At 44.4% G+C, this 22,165-nt stretch overlaps 1 protein-coding gene across 1 annotated transcript; it reads left to right on the top strand.

Annotated features, from left to right (window-relative positions):
• Positions 1–4,381: 4,381 nt before the first annotated feature.
• On the top strand, positions 4,382–6,049 carry Ccdc121rt1 (coiled-coil domain containing 121, retrogene 1). The gene has a single exon (NM_001408779.1). It carries the CDS (start codon positions 4,443–4,445, stop codon positions 5,412–5,414), a length of 972 nt encoding a protein of 323 aa, NP_001395708.1. The 5' UTR covers positions 4,382–4,442; the 3' UTR covers positions 5,415–6,049.
• The last annotated feature ends 16,116 nt before the right edge of the window (positions 6,050–22,165 follow it).

Here is a 22,165-nt window from a genome sequence, read left to right as displayed (position 1 = left end):
GTGTGACATGTGTTTAAGTATATGTGTATGCATGTGTGTGATATGTATATATGTATATGTGTGTATGCATGTGTGTGCATGTATGTATATGAGTATGAGTGTGTGTGTGCATGCGCGTGTGTGTAGGTATGGAGGCCAGAGGTGTTTTGAACTATTACTGTGTATCTTATTTAGAGACATGATCTCTCACTGAACACAGAGATCACTGTTTCAGCTAGATTGGTGCTCAACAAGCCCCCAGAAGCTGCCTGTCTCCACCAGTGCCAGTGTAGCCCCAGCACTAAGGTTACAGATGTGCAGAGTTATACGGGCTTTTATGTTGGTTCTGGGGGTCCAAACTCAATCCCCATGCATGCACAGGAAGCAAACCCATTGAGCCATGTCCCCAGCCAGGGACTTCCTTTCTTAAGCCAATGTTATTATTTATGTATCTATATCATACACATTTGAACCAGATTCTTCTAACAGACGCATCTCCTAAATAAGAAGAACCGGAATCATTAAAAATAATTGTTAGAGCAAACCGACTCCTACAGAAGGGGCTCCTGGGGTAACTGTAGGACCAGACATTTTCATCCCAGACAACCAGGAATGAAACTTTCAATGTTTCGGTGCCCATTCAGAACATTAGATAAAAATCCTCCCTCTTTCTATTTTAATTCAGAAAAAGGTTTGCTATGGCCTGGGCATGGATTTGCTTTGCAGTTTTCTTTTAATCCTCGTAATTGCCATTGCATGAAGGATTTCTCATAGTTATCTCTCTAAATTTAAGTTGGAGGCTTTTAAAGACATCTGCCTTGATACTCATGTGGCACCAGTGTCCTGTACTGTCCCTCGAGGCCTGGGAGGTGCTCTAAGGGAGACAGCCTATGCGCCTGCTCCTAGTCTAGTCTAACTCTAAGAGAGACAGCCTATGCGCCTGCGCCTAGCCTAGCCTAGCCTAGCCTAGCTAGCTCTAAGGGAGACAGCCTATGCGCCTGCGCCTTGCCTAGTCTAGAGCTAAGAGACAGCCTATGCGCCTGCGCCTAGCCTAGCCTAGCCTAGCCTAGCTAGCTCTAAGGGAGACAGCCTATGCGCCTGCACCTTGCCTAGTCTAGAGCTAAGAGAGACAGCCTATGCGCCTGCGCCTACTCTAGCCTAGCCTAGCTCTAAGGGAGACAGCCTATGCGCCTGCGCCTTGCCTAGCCTACCCTGGCTCATTACTGCTGTACCTCGTCTGCAGCTGTCGCCAGCTAATCACCAGTGTGTAAGTCTGGCGGCCAGAGAATTTGCTTGTACTGTCGTGCCGAGGCTCTTTTGGTTTATTTGGACTTTTCTCACAGCTGGCATCTGCTAAAGCCCGTCTCCAACAGATGAGTTAGCACAATTAGGCCAGTGATGGGCATTCGTCTGTGTCTTACATCCTGAATCTCCAGGAAATCAAGGCAGGGACCATAGGAAGCAGAGCTATTACCCGATGTGGGCTTTGTGTCTTCTTATATTTAGATTTCACGGGGACAGTGACTCTTAGAAGCTGTGTGGTTTCATATCTCCAATGCATCCGGCACAGGCCAAGTTATAGCTTGGGGCTGAGGAGTAAGGGGATATGACTACTGTGTTTGTCCAACTCTGATGGCAAGAATCAGTGCGTTAACCCCAGGTCCCTTTTTCCTCTCTAGAACACCCAAACTAGAATCTCAAGGGAGCAGTCCGGGAAGCCATAGCTGGAAGAATCCTGGGGCAGTTAAGGAATCACTCATTTAGCACTCTGTTAGAATACAACAGTCTTGCCAAGGGAGCTGGTGGGGTCAGGGGTCATAGAGCCTGACAGATCCAACTACCTATAGTCTGAATGAAGATGTTACCTCTTAGAGCCTCCACATCTTTGTTGGTAAAATGGTATAATGGGTCCCTCCTTCTCCACCCTTGCTGCGGACTGCAAATTAATATATGTAGACAGTGTTTAGCAGGAGCTCAGCCAGGAGCAGACCTCAGTGTTACTGTGGCAATGATCGTCATGAACGCTAAGAGGTCTCGTTCGTATTCGAGGATGGGAACATTAAACAGCACACAGGAGATTTTGCTGTCTGCCTTAGCTTTGGCACCACTAGAACTGGTTCTGCAGAAAGCGCCCTCCTGATGTAGGCTGTACATTCCCAGCTCACACCAAGAGAAGAAGACATGGACTTCCCATGCACAGTCAGTACCAGAGGCTGGGCAGGTCTTTTAGCCACATCAGCATCTGAAGGATCCCTCAGCACTTTCTGAGGATTGGGCAGAGGGTTTCTTTGTGAGGGGAGAGAAGGTAATTAGAGGGTAGTCCTTAAAATGGCAGTCATATACCCACAGAAAGCAGTTCTCTGGAATCTTACACCTGGTTCAGAAATCTTGAGTGATATTATTTGTCCTAGATCACCTCAGATGCTCTACATGGACTTTACTAGTAACAGGCCATCGGTGCCCATACAGGCCTGGCCTAAAATCCCTCTCAGCTTCAGCCACCTCACACACTATGTGGTGAGGCCTGGACTTGGAATCTGGGCTGAATATGTTGGCAAACTCTAAAAGTCAGGCAGGTTTGTTTTCTCTGCCCTCCTTGGAACAACAGGAGGAAAAACACTGTTCTGTCAGCTGTTGGAACTTTCTGGCACTGGTTTGGACAACAAACAGTGTGACTGTCTAACAGAAAGGAAAGTGAGTCAGAAAAGCACATGTGGCTGAGTATGACCCCACACACACACATATACACACACTGCACACATGCACTGTACACACACTACACATATACACACTGCACACACTGTACACACACTGCACATATACACACTGTACATATACACACTGCACACACACTGCACACATATGTACTGTATATACACTGAACACACACATACTGCACACATATTGCATGCACACACTGCACATACACTATACACATACATATTGCACATACATACACTGCATACATACTGTATACACACTGAACACACATACTGCACACACATTGCACACATACTGCATACATACATACTACACATACAGCACACATACTGCACACTTATACTGCACACACACTCATACTGCACACACACACTACACACCACACACACACACACACACACACACACACACAGCCACAACACAATGAAGAGTTAGGCATGAGATAAGGAAGGGTGAAAACAATCTCAGAAGTTCTAGGTGTACTCAGCAGTATACCCCAGCTGACCCACAAAATGGGTGTCTGCCCATTTGTTGCATGAGAAGACAGGTAAACTTTCTAGTAAGTCTGTAGGACCTTGGACAAGTTGCTTTACATATCATGACAATAATGTCTAACTTAAAGTCTTGTAAAAAAAATTAAAAGCCTTTCAAGTAATAAAAATGGGGCAGGACTTCCTCAGTAACTATTTTGAGAGAAATAGAGTAGATTGAAACTTACCTACCCTAACCCAAGAAGCTTTGATTCTTATTCTTTCTTTACCCTAGGATGTGGTCTTTGGGGATTAGTATCTGTGTTTTGTGGGGTTTCTTTCATAGCTAAAGTGGGGGAAATAATGCATGTACTCTCCACCTAACATTTTTGGAAAGATCAGATGAAGTAATGTATGGTAGCATTGTGAAGCTGACAGGTCAAAATCCCAAGTGTCAAGGGAGATACGCACCTCAGTTAAACAAGTTGCCCAAAGTCACACAACTCTTTATCCTAGACATAAGATGCAGGCATTTCCAGTTACTTATAGGCTCCAGATTTCAAGAACCCAGCAATTTTGCCTTCAACTCACTATCAGGGGTGCCACTCCACGGTCAGTAGTACCCAAAGTGCCCCAAGGATGCACTTGGGGGAGCCTACTAGACCAAGGTGCCGTGAAGGAATTAGAGTTAAGGGCACTCCAGTCTTCAGAAACCTCCTCCCTTTCTTCCTGGCCTTCTGCCTGTCACAGTCTCTTCTGTGCTCCCTACGGCTCATGTACAAAGTCCCACAATGCTGCCTTTCTCAACAACACACAGGGAACTCAAGGATCTGCAAACAACCCTCCCCAGCCCTAGGTCTCGCCATTTATCCTGCAGACCCATACCCCCAGCACTGCAGAGATGAGTCTGGCTATACGTCTGCTAGTGTGCAGAGAACAGAAGGGCACGCTGACCTGTGGACAGGGTATGAGGAGGCAAAGCACAGGTCCCAGGAGAGCAAGACCAGAGGGCTCCCCAGGACAGGGCTCGCCAGCTTGGAACAGGAGCTCTGGGCTCCTAGTGAAAACTCGGAGATCAAGGCCAGCCCTGGACAGCCTCTGAGGCTACTCTAAGTGAGCTCTGCGACTTCCTGGCAGGCTGGGTGTAGCTTGGTCGCCTTGACCACCAGAGGGAGAAACCTTGGGAACATTGGCTCAGGACGCTGTACCCTGAAGTAACAAACCGCCTTGCTCCCTGGCAGTCACTTTCCTTGACCTGGGGATTCTGGGAACATGCTTGCCCAGAGCCCTAAAGGTGCACCCCCACCAACACCATACCTTACTATTCTAAATACGTATCTCAAGCCAAAATTGCTAACGAGGTTGGAGAAACGGGTAAAGAGGAAGACAGTGGTGGAGCTGAAGGAGCTGAGCCAGCAAATCCAAGAAACTAAATGCCGGCGGGAAAGGCTGCTGACGGACAGCAGGCAGCTACTAGAAGAAAAATACCGCGTGCAGGCCGAAAACCAGCTTTTCACGGAATACTTGCGTAAAAATAAGGAACAGTGTGAAAAGAAACAGGAGGAGCTGTGGAAGCAGTACATCCAAGAATGTGGCGAGATAGAACGAGAGAGGCAAGAATTGGCGTCCAGATACAACCAGAGAAATGCAGCTCTTCAAGCCCAGCTCCTGCAGGGCAGAAAGACCCAGAAGGATTTGAAGCAGCAGTTGCAGGCCCTGAAGCCAATTTACAAAGTAAAGGAGGGCCAGGACATGAAAATACAGAGCTTGGAGCAGGAGCAAGAGAAAGTCCGAGGTGAGACTGCGGCCAAGGACCAGAAGGCACACTTCCGGTTCCTGCAGGAAAAGGCATTGATGGAGAAGGAGCTGGAAGACCTGCACCTGATGGAGCTGGGGCAGATCAACACCACGGGGCTTACGAGGAAGTACAAGGCCTTGGCTCTAGCAGCCAAGCAGGCTCATTCTGAGTTCTGTGGCAGCCTCCACAGGGAGAACCAGCAGCTACGCAAGGAGCTTCAGCAACTGAGCCAGGAGTACCGCAGGGTGGAAGCTGTGAGGAATCAGCTGGAAAAGCACCGGAGGCTGATGAAAGAGCAGCGGTGGTACCTAGAAGCCTTGACCAGAGGGCGGCAGCGGCTGCAGGCAGAACGCGAACGCCATCACCGTCGTCACAACCCGTGCCTCAAGGAACAGAGAACTTCAAAGACCATGCTGAGCACCAAATCAAAAACAAGTTTAAAGTAAGAGCTACTACAACTGAACTGGAGCACAGGGAATAACTACAATCCAGAAAGTATCCTTCGTGGAGACTAGAAACGCTTGCACGAAGGGCGGTTGACGCAGCATGGGCTGTGCTCCTAGCCTGGGACCCAGGTCGTGGCTGTCCGTGTCCCTGGGGCTGCGTACACTCAGAGATTTAGAACAGTTGGAAATTTTGTAATGGGTTACACCACCCACTTTTATAGTAGCATTTGAAATCCTCAGATTACCCACTTAGGGCATATATTTTTACCACGCTTATTTTTTTCTTAGTGTGTACTCTGCAGTCCACAAAGTACGGTGTATAACCTGTACATTCTATGTATTTTGGGCCATATGAAGCAAATAGGAATCTTAAATTGTAGGGTTTTTGTTTGTTTAGAAGGGTCGCACGTTTGCATTTATGGTGGACTGTTTTGTTGAACTGTGGGTTCTGGTCTGGAAGAATGGTCTTGTATTTGGGTGATGCCCCTGCATAGGGAAAAGACATAGCCAGCTTCACGTTTCTCAGAAATTATTGGTAATGAAAACTTCGAGGGCACTCTTCAGAATTTTCTGCTTTTTTTATATGTAAAATAGGTTCTTTTTAAATAGGATTAAAAGGTGACTTAGCTTTTCAATGTGCCTTATCACCATCATCATCTTTTAGCATTGCTGGTGAATACATATACTTTACAGTTAAACAGTGTTGTTAAAACAAAATTTACCTGTAATTAGTTCTTAATACCCCTCCAGATTTATAAGTACAACAAAAATACTATATCCCTCAATGTTTTATTATACTACTGCCACCCTTTTGAAGTGATAGAACAAGCATGTGATGAGGTACAGCAGGCCAATAACATAAGCACCATGACTCGGGGTGAGGCCACTACGTCAGTGGCTAACGGGTGGGTAGTGTATAAAACATGGACGCTCTGGGCAAGGATGATTTGTGACCCTTATGTGATGGTACAAGGTCTCACCACACTACTCAGACACATGAAATATGCGAATCGTTTCTTTCCAGAATTTTCCATTTGATTTTGGACTGAAACTGAACACAGATAACTGAAAGGTAGGGAGGGAAGCCTGGGTAAGGGGAGTTGCCACGGTGCCAATCCAGGCCCCCTACTTTGCCTACTGTTTATAAAGGAGAAGCCCGCAGCCCAAAGGCTGTTTTAAAGCCTTCCTTGCGTCATTTCTTATCTCGTGGAGTATTAAAAGCTCACCTTGATCGAGGCTAACTACAGATCTTTTCCCTGTATGCCAGGAGCCATTATGTTGTCTAACCAATGGGCAGACTTGATGGACTGCTACAGGTTGCTTCTTGCCTCTAGAGCTGAGAGAGGCAATCTTTTCCCTAAAGGCCTGGAGAATACAAATATAAGGCCTTGTGTTCCCTGTGGATTCCACGGGGCATCAGTTCAGCCCCACCAGGGAAAACAGCCCCAAGAAACACAAAGGACAGATTAGTCAGGTTATGGAAAGATTTTATTTACAGGAGCAGTGCCGATCCCTGCCCTAGAAGAACACAGGTTTTCCCAGTGCCTTCCTGCACCATCAAAGCCTGCCTGTGTTGACTGTGAATCTGCGATCATGCAAGCCAGATGTACTGGGGCTAAAGTAAAGCCACACCTCCAGGTGAGCCTCTCAGGAAGTGAGGGTGCTGCCTCTGTTCCAGTTGGCTATTTAAGGAGCCCCTCCCCCTCTGCTTTTCCCCATCAGTGTTCTTCAGTAACCAGACAGATCCTAAGGCCCGTTCCCTAATGGTGAGCACTCATGTAACACACACAAACACACACACACACACACACACACACACACACACACACTCCCATCCAATCATACAAGAACCATGTGAGGCAGATTTTTTTCAAGAAAAATGAAGGTCTGGCTTACACTGAAACAACCCATGCTACTTCATATTAAACACCTGGTCTTCATCCTCAGAATTCCTTTGGCTTCTTGAAGTTCTAGTCTCCCACCACACTGCTTGGTGTCCTATCGTCTAGTGATTTTTATTACCTTGTTGGGCAGAACCGTCATCTCAAAGCGTGCCTGTGCTTCTCTTTGCACAGTTGTTGGGAGATACACTGCCTGTTCCTCATCTCCCCGCCCCCCAACCCCCAAGCTGCTACAAGAGAAAAGGGGGCAGCTCGGAATCCTGTCTCCATATGCCCGAAACCCTCTCTCTTCTCAACTCAAAAGCAAATCTTTGGTTTTACTTTTAAAACAACACCCCCCACCCCATGATATAATTGAAACTCTATTAAGATTTCTTTTGGTTTTATTTTATAAGCTCTAGTGCAAACAAAAAGAGAGGGTTGTTTTCTTTTTTCTTTTTCTTTTTTTATTTAAGATTTATTTATTTTAGTTATATGAGTACACCATTGCTATCTTCAGACACACCAGAAGAAGGCATCAGATCCCACTACAGATGGCTGTAAGTCACCATGTGGATGCTGGGAAATGAACTAAGGACATCTTGAAGAGCAGCCAGTGCTCTTAACCACTGAGCCATCTCTCCAGCCTGAAAAGAGAGAGTTGTAAGGGGGAGGGAAATACTAGAGCAATCATTCCAGCTGTGACAAGGACCTGGGTGGCAAGCGTACTGTCTGTTTACCTAGGATGCTGTCATCGTGCGTGGTGCCTCTATCCTGGGGTGAGTTCATTCTAGAACAGATCTAAAGAGTGGAGCCCACAGTGCTGATAAAAGCAGCCCTATCAGACTAAATATACTTCCTGAACAATTTCCCTAATGAAAGATGCTATACCATTCTCAAAACATTAAAAACAAACAAACAAAAAAAAAACCTCACCAAACAAAACAACTCAAAACCAAAAGCAGATGTCCACTCCACTGTGTTGACAAATAATTCTCAGGCAGAAACTACTCAGAATCACTACCAGAATATTTAAGAGAGAAGTAGTAGAAGAAAAAGGTTTCACTGTTGTGCTGACGTTCTGTAACTGTAACAAATAACTGAGAAAATCAGTTTAGGAAGGAAAAAGGTTCAATATTGCTCCATAGTCTTGGAGGTTTTAGACTTTAATACCTAAGCCCCATTGCTTTTAAGCAAAGAATTGCATCATGGAAACAGCATGAGGCACAATAAAACGAACGTCTCGACAGGACAGGCTAAGGAAGAAGCTGAGGTCCTTATGTCCCTTTCAAGCCTCTCCTCCTCTCAGTGATGAGAAGATGTCTTTTAAAGGCTCACTCCCTCTCACAGGCCTAAGAACCATGGTATCAACACATGGCACTGGTTATAACTTGATGCCTGTCTCTTCCTTAGCTCCAACCAAGGCAGTAAACCTTGCCTGAGGCACAGGTGAGGCATGCCTGGCCCCTGCCCAGTACTCACTCTCTCTCTCTCTGTGTCTCTCTGTGTCTCTCTGTCTCTCTCTCTCTCTTTCTCACACACACACACACACACACACACAGAGAGAGAGAGAGAGAGAGAGAGAGAGAGAGAGAGAGAGAATGTGCCCTGCGTGTGACTAGAAAGAAGTTTGTCCAGGTTTTCTGCTTCAGTTCCCCCAGGGAAGCTCCTGTACCTTCTGTCTATGGAGCCTGGAGGAAGATTCTAGAATACCCCAGAAGACACGGACTCTCTTCCCTGCGTACCTGAGAGTCCCTGGGGTGGCCCAGACTACAGCAAAGCGCCACCAAGGAGCAGAGTCCTAAGACAGCCCCCCTCCTGTGGGCTGTGTCATGCTTGACTCTAAGGGGATGCTGCAGTCTCAGCCATTGACAGAACCTGTGAGGGGCAGGATGCTCCATGCTCCTGCTCTCTAACAGGCCCCGATTACCTCCCCATTCAGAGTCCCCATAGAAGTTGTCCTGTTGCTCACTTTTGATCAAGTGTCACACCAGAGTTCGAGAAGTCTGGGAGAGCACCTATGGGAGCTTTGTACAGCAGAGTGCCTCTCTAAGTCAAGATAGAGTCCCTCAGGAGATAGACTTTTTTTTAATGGGACAAATCAATGTCCATCAGGACACCACGTGACCATTCAGTCACTCTCATCTCCAGCTCCTTTGCTATGTCCTCTTGAGAGTGAAAGAAAAAATTAAAATATAATTTGTACACTTAATTAGGCAACCCAAAATTTGGAGGAAACATCACACACTAGGGGATTCCAAGGTTGAACCCTAGTTACCGTTCTGAAGGTGAGAGAAGGTGAGGAAGAGTTGCAGCTCAAGGCCAAGATGTGGGGAGTTTATGCTTTTATCACTGGGTTCCTAGAATCTGTAAGAGGGTAAGTTCACGTTTTCAAGTTGAACAAACTCAGGGGACATGTTTGGTCCTTCCACACTAAATCTGGTACAGATTACTTAACGTTTCCCAGGCTCTGTTCGCTCACTTGCAAAATTACTCAGAATTAAATAAGGTAATACATGCAAAGTGGCAGGCAAATTGCTGCTTAATAGATGTCCCCCTCCCTCTTCCCTCTATGGAATTAAGACGAATAAGATTCCTATTTGTGCAATAAGCTAGCTTGTATATATTGGTACAGTTTTGCACATTACAACTACTTTATGCAAGCCTTTGAAATATTGCTACAGAAAGGCATCTACACTTACTCTAAATAAGAATCAGAGTTGAAATTATTTTGTTACAAAGAACTCTTGTTTTAAACGGAAAACACAGAAGCTATAAAAGCGATCAGAAGGGATTTTACAATGGCTAAGCAACTGATAATATTTGAGCTCTGGGCTTACAGAGATGGAGGTAAACTGGCTTTTGTAAGGCGATGCGCCCACCTTCTTCCCAGCAGAACTGACATTAGGTTAAGTGTTTTATGTTAAATTTTTACCATGCTCAGTAAAAACATTATTTTGGTGACACGGAAACAAGAGACTAAGGGATATTGAAAGATAGCATCCGATAGTAGAAGTCTGCCAAACATAAAATTCACACTGGAACTACACTCACGGCTTCTCTTATTTGTTTGGGTTGTAAATATTATGCAAGAGTAAAATGGGTGTGGCAAAGCACAACTGGCCACCAACCAGAAGCAGTAACAACTGTCTGGTCCCCTGTTCCAATTTCCTGGACCTTAGCTGTAAGGACACACACAGAGTTCTGTGTATTTAGAGGTTGTTACAGCACAACAGAAAGTATAAGGTTCCTGTGTCATCTGATCCTCTTGTCCTCCAAAGCCCATGGTCGGGGAGCGGAAACAACACCACGCAGATGGGTGGAGCACCTCTGTTGACCACACAGGTGGGAGGAGCAACTCTGACAACCACACAGGTGGGCGGAGCACCTCTGTTGATCACACAGGTGGGCGGAGCAACTCTGACGACCACACAAGTGGGCGGAGCACCTCTGAGGACCACTGATTGCTGTGCTTCAGTAACCCCATGTTTGTTCTAAGGCACCACTGGGAATTTGCCATCCTCCATTCAAGAAACCACTGCCACCTTACTCTGAAATGTGAAGAAGTCTTCCTAAGCAGGGGGAGGGCTGTGTCTTTCGTGTCCTGCCTGTCTTGTCTCTTGGAGTGCAGATGAATTTAAGCAGACTTGTTATTATATGTGGATAAACTGAGAGACTAGGAGAGGACTGTCCCAAGTCGCAACGGGATGTTAATACACCTCCTTGCTTGTCTTCTCTGCCGTCATTAAATACACATCTCCTCGTTTATCCACTCATTCAAAATTAACTCACTGGCTGAAAAGGAAATCATGGGAGACTCAGGTCCCCAACTGGAGGAGTCTCTCAAGTAAGTAGATGGCGCTGTGTGAAACTAAGGCTGTGAGAGACTGGAGATTTCTCCTTAGGGAATGGAAGGCCTCCGGCACAAAGACGCTTCAATTACCATGACAATTACCGAGTCTGTTTCCTTACTAAACAATATTAAATGTTCTGCTGTATATTAAATGATACATGTTTCACTGTAAAATTCTTTGAACTCATATAAATGTTTTTAAAGGCGTTTATTACTGCCATAGTTTGGGTGACTGGTCTTCACAGGTCCATCTTGTCACCATCAAAGCACTATAGGGAGGTAGGGGGACCTTTAAGAGGTGGAACTTAGTAGCCAGGTAGAGTAACACATACCTGTAATCTCAGCATTCAGAGGCGCGCGTGCAGGCATGGGCACGCGCGCACACACACAAACATGCACACACACATGCACGCGCACACACACACACACACACACACGCACACACACACCACCTTTATAGTAGTTCGAATCAGATGTCCCCCACATTCCACATTTTTGGCCATTTGAATACTTTGTCTCCAACAGATGAAACTGTTTGGGTAGGTTGAGAAGGCATGGCCTTGAAAGTACATTCCAGGGCATCCCTGGGGGTGAACTTTGAAGGTTTCAAAAGCCATGCACCATTCTGAGTTCCACCTTTCCTGCTTCCTGCTTGTGGTTTTAAAATATGAGCTCCCTACTTGCTTCTCTCCTGAACCAGGGATAGGGAACCCAGCACCACCATCATGATGTTGACAGACTGAACAGTAAGCCCAAATAAACCCTTTCTTCTTTTGGTCACAGTGTTTTACTCCAGCAACTGAAAATTAACTAATGCAGACCTACTGGAAAGCCTTTGAGGCATTGGCAAGCGTGTCTTTCAGAGATTGTCGGGTCACATTCTCTATTTTCTACTTCCTGTGTGATGGGAGCAGTTTGGACAATCATGTTCTCTTGCCATGATTTGCCCCTGTAATGAGCCCCAAAGCAAGGAGACCAATTAATTGATTGCGCCCTTGAATCTCCCCACACCATGACCTAATACCTCTTTCTCTTTAGAGGTTGATCAACTCAGGTATGTGTCTCGGTAATACCGAACCTACCAGCACTAGCCCAGTAGACCATCATTGTACCGCCCCCACTAAATCAGTTTTCTGTGGGTTTCTTCTTTGTGAATTAGTAATTACAGCACATCTGTGGGGATTTTGTACATCTTCATTTTAATTAATTATAGTCTTGGTGTGTGTATAATTTGATTTGCTGAACTTTTGCCATGGAACATTTCTAATAATACAAAAACAATGTTTAAAGATTTATTTATGTATATGAGCATGCTGTCCCTGACACACCAGAGGAGGGCGTCGGATCCCATTACAGATGGTTGTGAGCCACCATGTGGTTGCTGAGACTTGAACTCATGACCTCTGGAAGAGCAGCCAGTAAGTGCTCTTAACCACTGAGTCATCTCTCCAGCCCACGAAACAATCTTAATGGCTGCACATCGGTTTATCGGCCAAAACATTTTTATGGCTACATATTAGTTTAATATATATCAATATTACATACTAATTTACTTGGCCAGCTCTTATCCTGCAGTTCTAATTTCCATCATGAGAAATAACATTATGATCAGCATGTGTCTCACACTTTTTTCCTCACATATCTCTGTTCATTTCATTATGATTGATTGATAACCACAAGATTATTAAAGTAGAGGGTATAAATATATTGCTGAGCTGCACTCTGGAAGCTCCAGACTGCACCAGACTGTGGAGTGGCAGATGGTAATAGAGAAGAGGCTAGGATGCGGAGGTTGGGAGGAATAGACAGAGGCAGAAACTCAATGTAGACCGCACACAGCTGAATTACTTAGTACGACCCCTGAACCTTGTTTCTCTTCAAGCACTGTTATTGAAGGTGCTGGCCAGCTTTATACATTCCCGACTACCCGGACTTGAATAAATGTACCCCAAAGGCCTGTGTGCCAAAAGTCTTGCCACCCAAGAGGATGATGGTGTTACTGAGAGGAGGTGGCAATTTTAAGTGGAGGAGGGGCTTAAAAGGAGGTTTTTAGGTCAATGTAGACTTATTCTCAAAGGGGATTGTGGGATTCCAGTCTCTTCCTCTTTTTCTCTTTACTTCCTGGCTGATAAGAGGAGTCCTATTTCAGAATGTGCTCCCCCATGATGCATTGCTTCTTCAGAGAGCTAAGGCTTCACTGTCACTCCATCATGAACCTTTAGAACTCTGAGTGAAATCAAACCGTTGTGTTTAATTATCTCAGCCAGCTCAGCAGTGATGGAAAGCAAGACCGTTCCCCTCAGGGTTGGTTCAGGGTCGTACTGAGTAATTCAGCTCTGTGCGGTCTACACTGCATTTCAGATGGGTCTGAATTCTCAGAGAGTCTAACAATACAGGAAGTCACAAGAACCCTTCAGTTTGAGAACCTAAAAGGGGTTTCTTTTCCTCTTTTGTAAAGGTGAGACATCATAACATTTCACATTGCCTAAAATCAGCTATTAGATAATTTAACTTTCAGATAACAAAAGTCACAGGCTTTCCTTGTTTTTCATTCCCTGAACTTATTATATCCTTTTATTTTAAAATTTCCCACACGGTATATCCAAAGCATTGGAGATAGATTAAAATAATGTTAGTAGTGAGTCAAGCTGAGTATTCACAAAAACACCCATTGGCAATATTCTTTCCCTTCTTTCCCAGGCTTTTCTTTACATATGTAGTGTTGCCAGTAGCTTTTGCTACCCACCTTTGCTCTGGGAAAGGGCTGCACTACCAGTCCCCTCCCAGCTTCCCTTGAATCCATGGATAAAATACACACACAGTTGTTCATTTTCAACTTTCCTTCCTGACACAATTGCTGGGCGCTACTATCTCCTGCCTGGAAAACATGCCCTTATCATCGCTCTTACCTCCGCTCTTCCTGCCTGTCCTAACTTTAGTTGGTCAGTTGACTTTAATCTCTGATAAATGTCTCTGACCACCTACCTATATGAGCATCCACAGCCTACTGCTTCTCCTGAGACCTCACATGGTTGCCTGGTTCTCCTCTCTCCAAAACATGGCAAACTCTCCTCTCTTTCCTTGTGTCTCCCTTTTCCTCCCAGGACCTGGAAGTCCCACCTGTGCCTTCCACTCAGCAATTAGCCCATGGCTTTCTTTACTGATAGATCAAGAACCAATTGGGGAATAGGACCTCAGCATCAGAACTGCACTTACAATGTGGCATTCTTTTTATTTCTACATGGCCGTAGACACACTCTTAGACTAGCCAAACTCTCCTTCAAATGTTAATCTCTGTAACCTTTCTCTTAAGGCCACTGAAAAAGTTCCCCTCTCTAAGCAAACTATGCCAATACTGTTATGAAAAAAAACTAATTTCATAGGTGCCTCTGAGCTCACCAGGTTTTTTAAAACAGTGATAGCTAATTACAACTTACTGAGTGCTTACTTTCCTCATACCTTCGCATGTATTACACTTGGAGGCAAACAGTATTCCCATCTTGTAGCTGAGGGGACTGAGAAGCATAGAGAGTCATTTTCTTTAAGATGGAAAAGAAACCCAAGGATTTGACCTAAAGCCCCATGGTTTAAAGATCTCCTACATTTTCTTCCAACAGCGAGAGTATCACACTGCATCGAGGAGAGCAAATACCTGTGTCTTGACACACGATGTATCTCGTTACTTCTGTGGCATTGCCCTCCACGTGGGAGGTTTAAATTGTATGGATCTATGCCTATTGGAGTTGTAGCTTATAATTGGCTTACACTGTTCTTTCCCTCTGTTCTAGGCTTAGAGGGTTAGTAAATGCCCCTGACTTTTTCTTTTCTATTTTTTCTATAATTTGTCCTTTAAAAGCATGTAACTTCTTTTTTATAAAAATAGTTTAATATATCAAATTTAATAACTGTAATGATAATAATTTTCTTCTCAAATTCCTGACCACTCACCTTAAATTCTTGAAGGTGGGACAGATAAATATCAGATTCTTGCATGGGATAGCATGCTTATATTAATTTAGTGCCTGCTGCATGATAGGTATTCATCCAAGTTTAAACATTTTGAAATTATAATTCCTAACTGCTATGAAGAAAATAGGGAGTGTTATGAAGTTTCATAGCCCAGGTAAAAATATAAATGATGTTTATTACCATAAGAAAATAACACAACATACTACTCAATTAAATAGAAAAATTGAATTTCAAAGAATTAATGTCTTCAGCCAAATGTGACATCTTCTACTTAGCCTAGCACTGGAGAGGCTGAGAAGAAAGGATCTTGAAATCAAGACAAACCTGGGCTAAATAAAATTTTTCGTCTCAAAATCCCCAAGTCTGGGACTGGGATTTAGCTCAGTGGTAGAGCGCTTACCTAGGAAGCACAAGGCCCTGGGTTCGGTCCCCAGCTCCGAAAAAAAGAACCAAAAAAAAAAAAAAATCCCCAAGTCTATCTCTGTCTCCCTGTCTCTGTGTCTGTCTGTCTCTGTCTCTGTCTCTGTCTCTGTCTCTGTCTCTGTCTCTGTCTCTCTCTCTCTCTCTCTCTCTCTGTCTCTCTCTCTCACACACACACACAGAAGGGAGAGATCAAAGTCTTACATGTTTGGTAACTCTGAATCTTGTTTTGTAACTCTAACAATTTTGTAGTTTTCTACAAATACATTGTTCAATTCTCTTTGTTAAGGTTATTTGTAGCTATTTCATAGCTTTACAGCTATTGTTAACCTGGCCCCAGGTTTTACTAAATTTTACAACCTGTTTTTAATGTTAGAAAAGCAGGCTAGTGGGGGTTGGGGATTTAGCTCAGTGGTAGAGCGCTTGCCTAGGAAGCGCAAGGCCCTGGGTTCGGTCCCCAGCTCCCGGGGAAAAAAAAAAAAAAAGAACCAAAAAAAAAAAAAAGAAAAGAAAAGCAGGCTAGTGATCATTATTTAAGTATCTAGGTATCTAACTACTTTATTGAGTTCATTAATTCTTTTATTGTATTTTTGGTGTTTCTCTGTAGATATAATCTCATCTGAACAAAATAATAGCTTTCTTCTCTGCAGTATTATCTTGGTATCTTTCTGTTCTATACTCATCAAGCTGGACAGACTATCTAGGAAACTAAATGATAATGGCTGTTCTGAGTGCCTTGACTGGACTTGATTTAATGAAAATGTCTTCATCATCATCATGTTTCATCTGATGCGGGCTCGTGCTTAAGCATGATACTTTTTAATCAGGTTAAGAAAATTACCATTTATCCCTAACTTTTAAGGAGCTTTTGTTGGGAACAGGTGCTGAATTTGATCATTTTTGCCATCCTTTCTGTGTTTCCTTAATTGTCTCTTACATTAGCCGCAGCAATGGTCGCATTTGGTCCTGGCACTTGCAGGTTCTTTCTTTTCCATGCTGCAACAGCATGCCCAGTCCCTTTGTTCTATCCAGAAACCTTGCACAGGTTGTACAACCAGTGGTAGGTGCTGGAGACATGGCTCAGTGGTCTGAGGCATTTGATCTACAATTATAAGGACCAGAGTTCAGATCCCAGAACCCATGGAACAATCCAGGCTTCACTGCAAACACCTGTAACTTCATATCTGGGTAGGATAGAAAGAAGAGGATTACTAGGGCTTGCTGGCTTCTAGAGTAGACAAGAACATGCTTACCATAGCTGCAAGGAGAGATACTGTCTCAAAGGACAGGCATGGAGTGATGGGGAGGACACCTAAAGCTTTTCTCTAGCCTTTGTGTGCACGATATACATACTACATATGTACACCTCAAGGGGACACTGCTTGTGAGACTCTAGACCCACAAAAGGACTTTAGTCCCCAGTAGGTAACCAAAGACCACTGTAAAATGTCCAGTACTTTGGGAGGATGGCACTGATTAGGAAGAACTATTGTACTGGAATACATTCTTCTGGAATGTTGACCTAGGACCTAGACCTATGTAGAATGAGGTGAGCTTGGAAAGAGGACAGGCCAAACCTTATCTGAGACGTGAAATAAACTCACTGTAACTTTTGACCTGGTGTCAGTGAACTCAGAGGAGAGGTTCCTTGAAGTAATCCCCTGCTTAGACCAGCATCTTCTCACAGCAACATCCATGAGCCCTCACTTGCCCATTTGCTTATTTCATTGCCTGACATGCAACAAATGTTTAGATGCACACCTCTCGTGTGTCCAGAACTGTGCTGGAATGTTCCAGAATGCAGTACAGGAAGAACAGAAGATCAGAAAATGGCTGTGAGAAGACAGTTGATACTCCTGTTCTTGAAAGGTGGGGACATGACACCCTGCTCAGTGACATCCCCGGGCAGGTGGGGGAGGAGGAGGAGGAGGAGGAACTGTGGGTGGTAGCATGTACTGTGGTCTGTGAGAATGAATGGGCCAGGGCAAGGAGGGTTTAGACATAGACTGAGAAATCTCAGCTGAGACTGAGACTGTCCAGTGCCATCCTGGAGGGATTGGGATAAGGACACAGCTGGCCTAGAGGACGGCTATCTGTGGGAGCTTGTAGGAGGAGGAGGCTGGGCATGAGGGTCTTGGTTTGGCCGGCCATGACATGAAAGATACAGATGCTATGGACTTTTTACTCTAAGAATCAGTTACCCTGCAAGCAGCAATCTCTCTAGGACCAACAGATAAGGTAAAGTAATAAAAAGCCATGACTAACCCCTGGGATATATGATCAATAATATGCAGAAAGCCATGAGAAGGAACAGAGATAGTGTTTCATGGAGATGCTGGGAAAATCCTCCTGACAAACCATTAATGAGTCTCCACTGGTACAGCTATGGACCAGGTTGTTCAGTTCTTGAAGCTGTTTGATTTCGGTCTACATAAAGAACACGGAAGTTGTCTTTAGCTTTCGCTGATGATAAGCCCATCTACTCACTGGCATTTTCTCCTACTTCTTCTGGATTCTGGTGTATAGTAAGGACCACCTGGGACATCTAGCCTTGTGACCTGAACAACCGCTGGATTCTTGAACCCTCTGTTTGTAGACAGCCATTGTTGGACTAGCTAGACCACAACCTGTATAACATTTTAATAACGTCCCACCTCAGGATACCCAGGTATCTCAGAGGAGAAGGGGAGGGGGGATAGGGAAGAATTGTAGGTGGGCGTAACTAGGAGAAGGGCACTGAGCTAGATGTAAAGTGAAAAAGTAAAAAATAAAATTAAATAAAGAAATAATGACCTCCCTTCCTCCTTCCCTCCCTCCTCCTCTTCCTCCTCCTCTTCCTTCTCTCTATCTATATCTATATCTATCTATCTATCTATCTATCTATCTATCTATCTATCTATACATATACTCTCTGTATACATACATTCATACAGACAGACAGACAGACATACAGACATTCACTCATTCTGTAGAGGACCCAACTAATACAAAAGTCAATGTTACTTTGTAGTTTCCAAGAGAATAGCATCTGTTTGACTTCCATTACTCTACTCACTTACTGAAATGGCTCTAAGACAACGAGGTTTTAAGAACAGAAACTAGGATCCCATGCTCAAGGAGAAAGCCCTAGAGAGAGGGAATGGCCATGCCTGCAGGGCACAAATGCTATCCTTTAGCTGGCTTCAGAGCCCCCCAGTCATCCTCCATGTGGCTCAGCATGGAGATGGCAAGAGTTCCTTTCCACCTTCCCCAAGAGCTAAACCAGTCAGGTCTGCTTGCTTTAGATTTTACAGAAAGCTGGTTTTAAACTAGTTCCTCAGTTGACCATGTACTCCAGGATCTGCAACACGGATGGCCTAGAAAGATGGTTCACATGAGAGGGTGGGTTTATTTGCTTGTTTTTAAGGATTTTTGTAAAGGAAAAGCTCAAGCCTTTTGTTCAAAATAGGAAATCTAGGACAGGGAGTTCAGTTCAGTGGTAAAATACATGCCTGGCATTTACAAGGCCCTGGGCAGAGAAAAGAGAAGAGGGGGGTAGGTAGCCCTAGGCTCCATCCTCAGGATCAGAGAAAAGAGAGAGACGTAGCAAACTCCTAGTGTTTGTTTATATCTACTCCAATGGAATAAGGAAGTATAAGATTTTCTTCTGGCTTATTTAAAAGAAAAGTCCTAACACTGATATCATTTAGAAAACAGAGGTCAAACTCAATTTCAGTCCATGACCAGGATAACTAAGGTTCAGGGAGAAAACCAATTAGAATCATAGCGCTCTCTCTCTCTCTCTCTCTCTCTCTCTCTCTCTCTCTCTCTCTCTCTCTCTCTCTTACAAGTCTTGTGCTTTTGGAGGTCCCATCTAACTAAGCAGCAGCTGGATAATTCAGATATCATTGAGAAAGTGAAGAACTTATTTTTACCTTGCTGAGGTTATTTGCGCCAGCAGTTGATGGGCTGCATCATTTCCCAACTAAGCAAGACAGTTTCATTTTCGGCATCTGGGGAAATTGAATAGGCCGAGAGTCTGAATACTTACAATTTGTAAGGGAAAGAATAGCATAGAAGTATTGATGAGTTGTAGAGCATGAAATGTTTTTATCTCCGTACTTAAAAGCAATTCTATTTTTCTACACATGTTCTCAAAGAGTATCACAGAACAACCAGTTCTAAACCATGGCAACATGGTTAAGCCCCTCCTACCCTTTCTTCCCTCTGCTGTCTTGATCATACATCTTGCTGACCAAGCCTGTCTTATTTCCAGCTTGTAGCCATCGTTCCTCTGATAACTTGTCCTTGCCCTGGAGACCCCTCCATCCCCACTCGTTTTTTTTTTTCTTACTCTGTATTGATTTTCCTTTCTGATGAAAGTGTTATGGCCTTTCCTATGCACTGGCCAGAAAGATCCATAGAGTGTATGTGGTGGTAGAGGGGTTGGGGGAGGGGTCTTGAGGGCTCCCCTCCATGGTCAGGGAATATGGAAGGAGCTATAAATCACAAGAATGAATCTTTCTCTTTGTCATTTGTCATAAATGTAGAATATTTAATCAAGATAGGACTAGAAAAAGATGAACTTCAAAATCCATCTGGCACATTTTTGGTCCAGACCTGAGTTGTTGGTCATGGTGGAGAGGGGAGGTAGGAGGAGGAGACGGAAGGGCAAAGCTGTCCGACTATCCATCTGTCCATCTGTCTGTCTGGCCATCAGCAGGGGTCTTTCCAAGTCCTGCCTGCCTCCTCTTTCCATAGAATCTCGTCTCTTCAGCGTGTTTCCCTTTCTCTCAAGCCTTTTCTTAGTTTACTTACAAACGTTGTTGACTTTGTCTCACATGTTGAGCTCAACCACTTCCTGATACTTCTGCTGCACTGCCCTAATCTAAACTATGACCAATCCCTCCCAGACTGTTGCCATGGCAACAGTCTATAATAATAATAATAAAAAAAACCTGTCGATGCCTAAGTATCTTAAAGCAACCCTAATTTTTTTTTTTAAATTCTTCAAGTCAAGAAATTTTAGATGCATCTCACTGTGCTAAAATCAAGTTAGCAGGACCGGTTCCTTCTGGTTCCCCTTGGGGGAAACCAAGAATTGTTTGTCCATCTTGGAACAGCCGATAACAGTGACTACTACTCCATCTGCAGCTTTAATACCTCCTCGCATTCCTGCAGTTTCCGAAAGCATTTCTGGGAGGCCATTTCTTTGCTTACCTTGCCTCCCAGCTTGCTCCCACCCTTGCCTGGCTTTAATCTCCTCCTCCCTCTGCAGCTACCTGATCCCATGTGTTAGATCACTTACCACATCACCTTGGCGCGCTCAGTGCCTTCTCACGCCGAGACCCAGCTGCTGCCCTGTTAATAATCGGTTTGCGAATAGTGGCTATTTCTGTTCTGCCTGGGTCATCTCCTCTGCACGCTGGGCATTCAGATTGCAATCAGTTTCATACTGTTGTAGGCTGCCTTCAGCTGAATTCAGGAGTAAGGCTGCTCCTGTACTCTGTGTAAACTTTGCCCTGGCTTTGTGGTGTAGATTGGTCTTTGAATCATCTGTAGCTCAGAGAAACTGGGATAGCATGAAATCCCCCAGAACCTGAAAGCTTGAAGAGAATGGTAGATGCAGGCGCTGTGTGAAGGGCTTAGTTTCATGGCGCCCTAATGTGGTAAAGCATGGGAAACATTAGGCAATAGTTGAACACCTCACAGAGAAAGTCTAAAAATTATGCTTGCCTTGTTTCCTGTTTTGTGTGTCCACTTATCCCAACCAATATTAACTATTAAAATTGATTTAAAAGCTCCTTTCTGTCCCATACACATTCCTCCCTTAGACTCCAGTTCTCGGGTCCTCAGGACATAGTCTGATGTCCACTCCTTCCCAGGCTGTTAGATGGCAATCCCATGCTCAGAAGATGGGCTAAGCTGGCTAGCCTGAGAAACGGGCCACAGATAAGGAACACTATTTCTTCCTAGGATTCTGGGTCAGCCTGAGGCAGGGCACTGGGCTCTCTATCCCAGGGTTCCCTCCTTTTATTTTGTTTTAGGCAAAAACTTTCTGTGTAGTCCTGGCTGACCTGGAACTCATTCTGTAGATCAGGCTGGCCTTGAACTCAGAGACCTACCTGCCTCTGCTTCCCAAATGCTGGGATTAATGGTGTGTCTACCTGGCCTCTCTCCTACTTTATCTTTTAATGGGATAGAATGAAAATGAATGGGGACCAGTCAAAGTCCACCCTGTACATGCTAGCTAAGTCATTATTCCTTAGCCAGAAAGACTCATTTCTGCTTTAGGCTAACAGAACAATCAAATATTTTCCTTATATACCCTCCTCTCTTTGTACCCATGTATTCCTTTTTTAGTTTTAATTAAAACTTATTGACCTGCATTGTGATTTTCTCTTTAAATGTAATAAAATATTTCTATAAGAAACCCTTTCAGAAACCACTCTCAGAGACTCTGAACTCACCATAAGAGAGAACTTGATATCGAATAGGGAAACGCGGTTAAAAGTTAATTTTGTTCACTGTTTGCTACTCTAAGAGTTGATGATGATCCCAGGCCCTTGACTGCATAACGACCCAGGAGTCTTTGGTGATCACTGAGTCCACGCGGCTGCTACTACTCCTGGCTTGTGTTTCAGATGTCA

This window comes from Rattus norvegicus, chromosome 13 (genome assembly GCF_021556685.1).
Source record: "Rattus norvegicus strain SHRSP/BbbUtx chromosome 13, alternate assembly SHRSP_T2T, whole genome shotgun sequence".
In the NCBI taxonomy this organism is placed as follows: domain Eukaryota; kingdom Metazoa; phylum Chordata; class Mammalia; order Rodentia; family Muridae; genus Rattus; species Rattus norvegicus.
This window is presented reverse-complemented; position numbering and strand designations above follow the sequence as displayed.

Coding starts and splice junctions, on each gene's coding strand:
- Ccdc121rt1 (NM_001408779.1), top strand. CDS start 4,443: ATGCTTGCCCAGAGCCCTAAAGGTGCACCCCCACCAACACCATACCTT.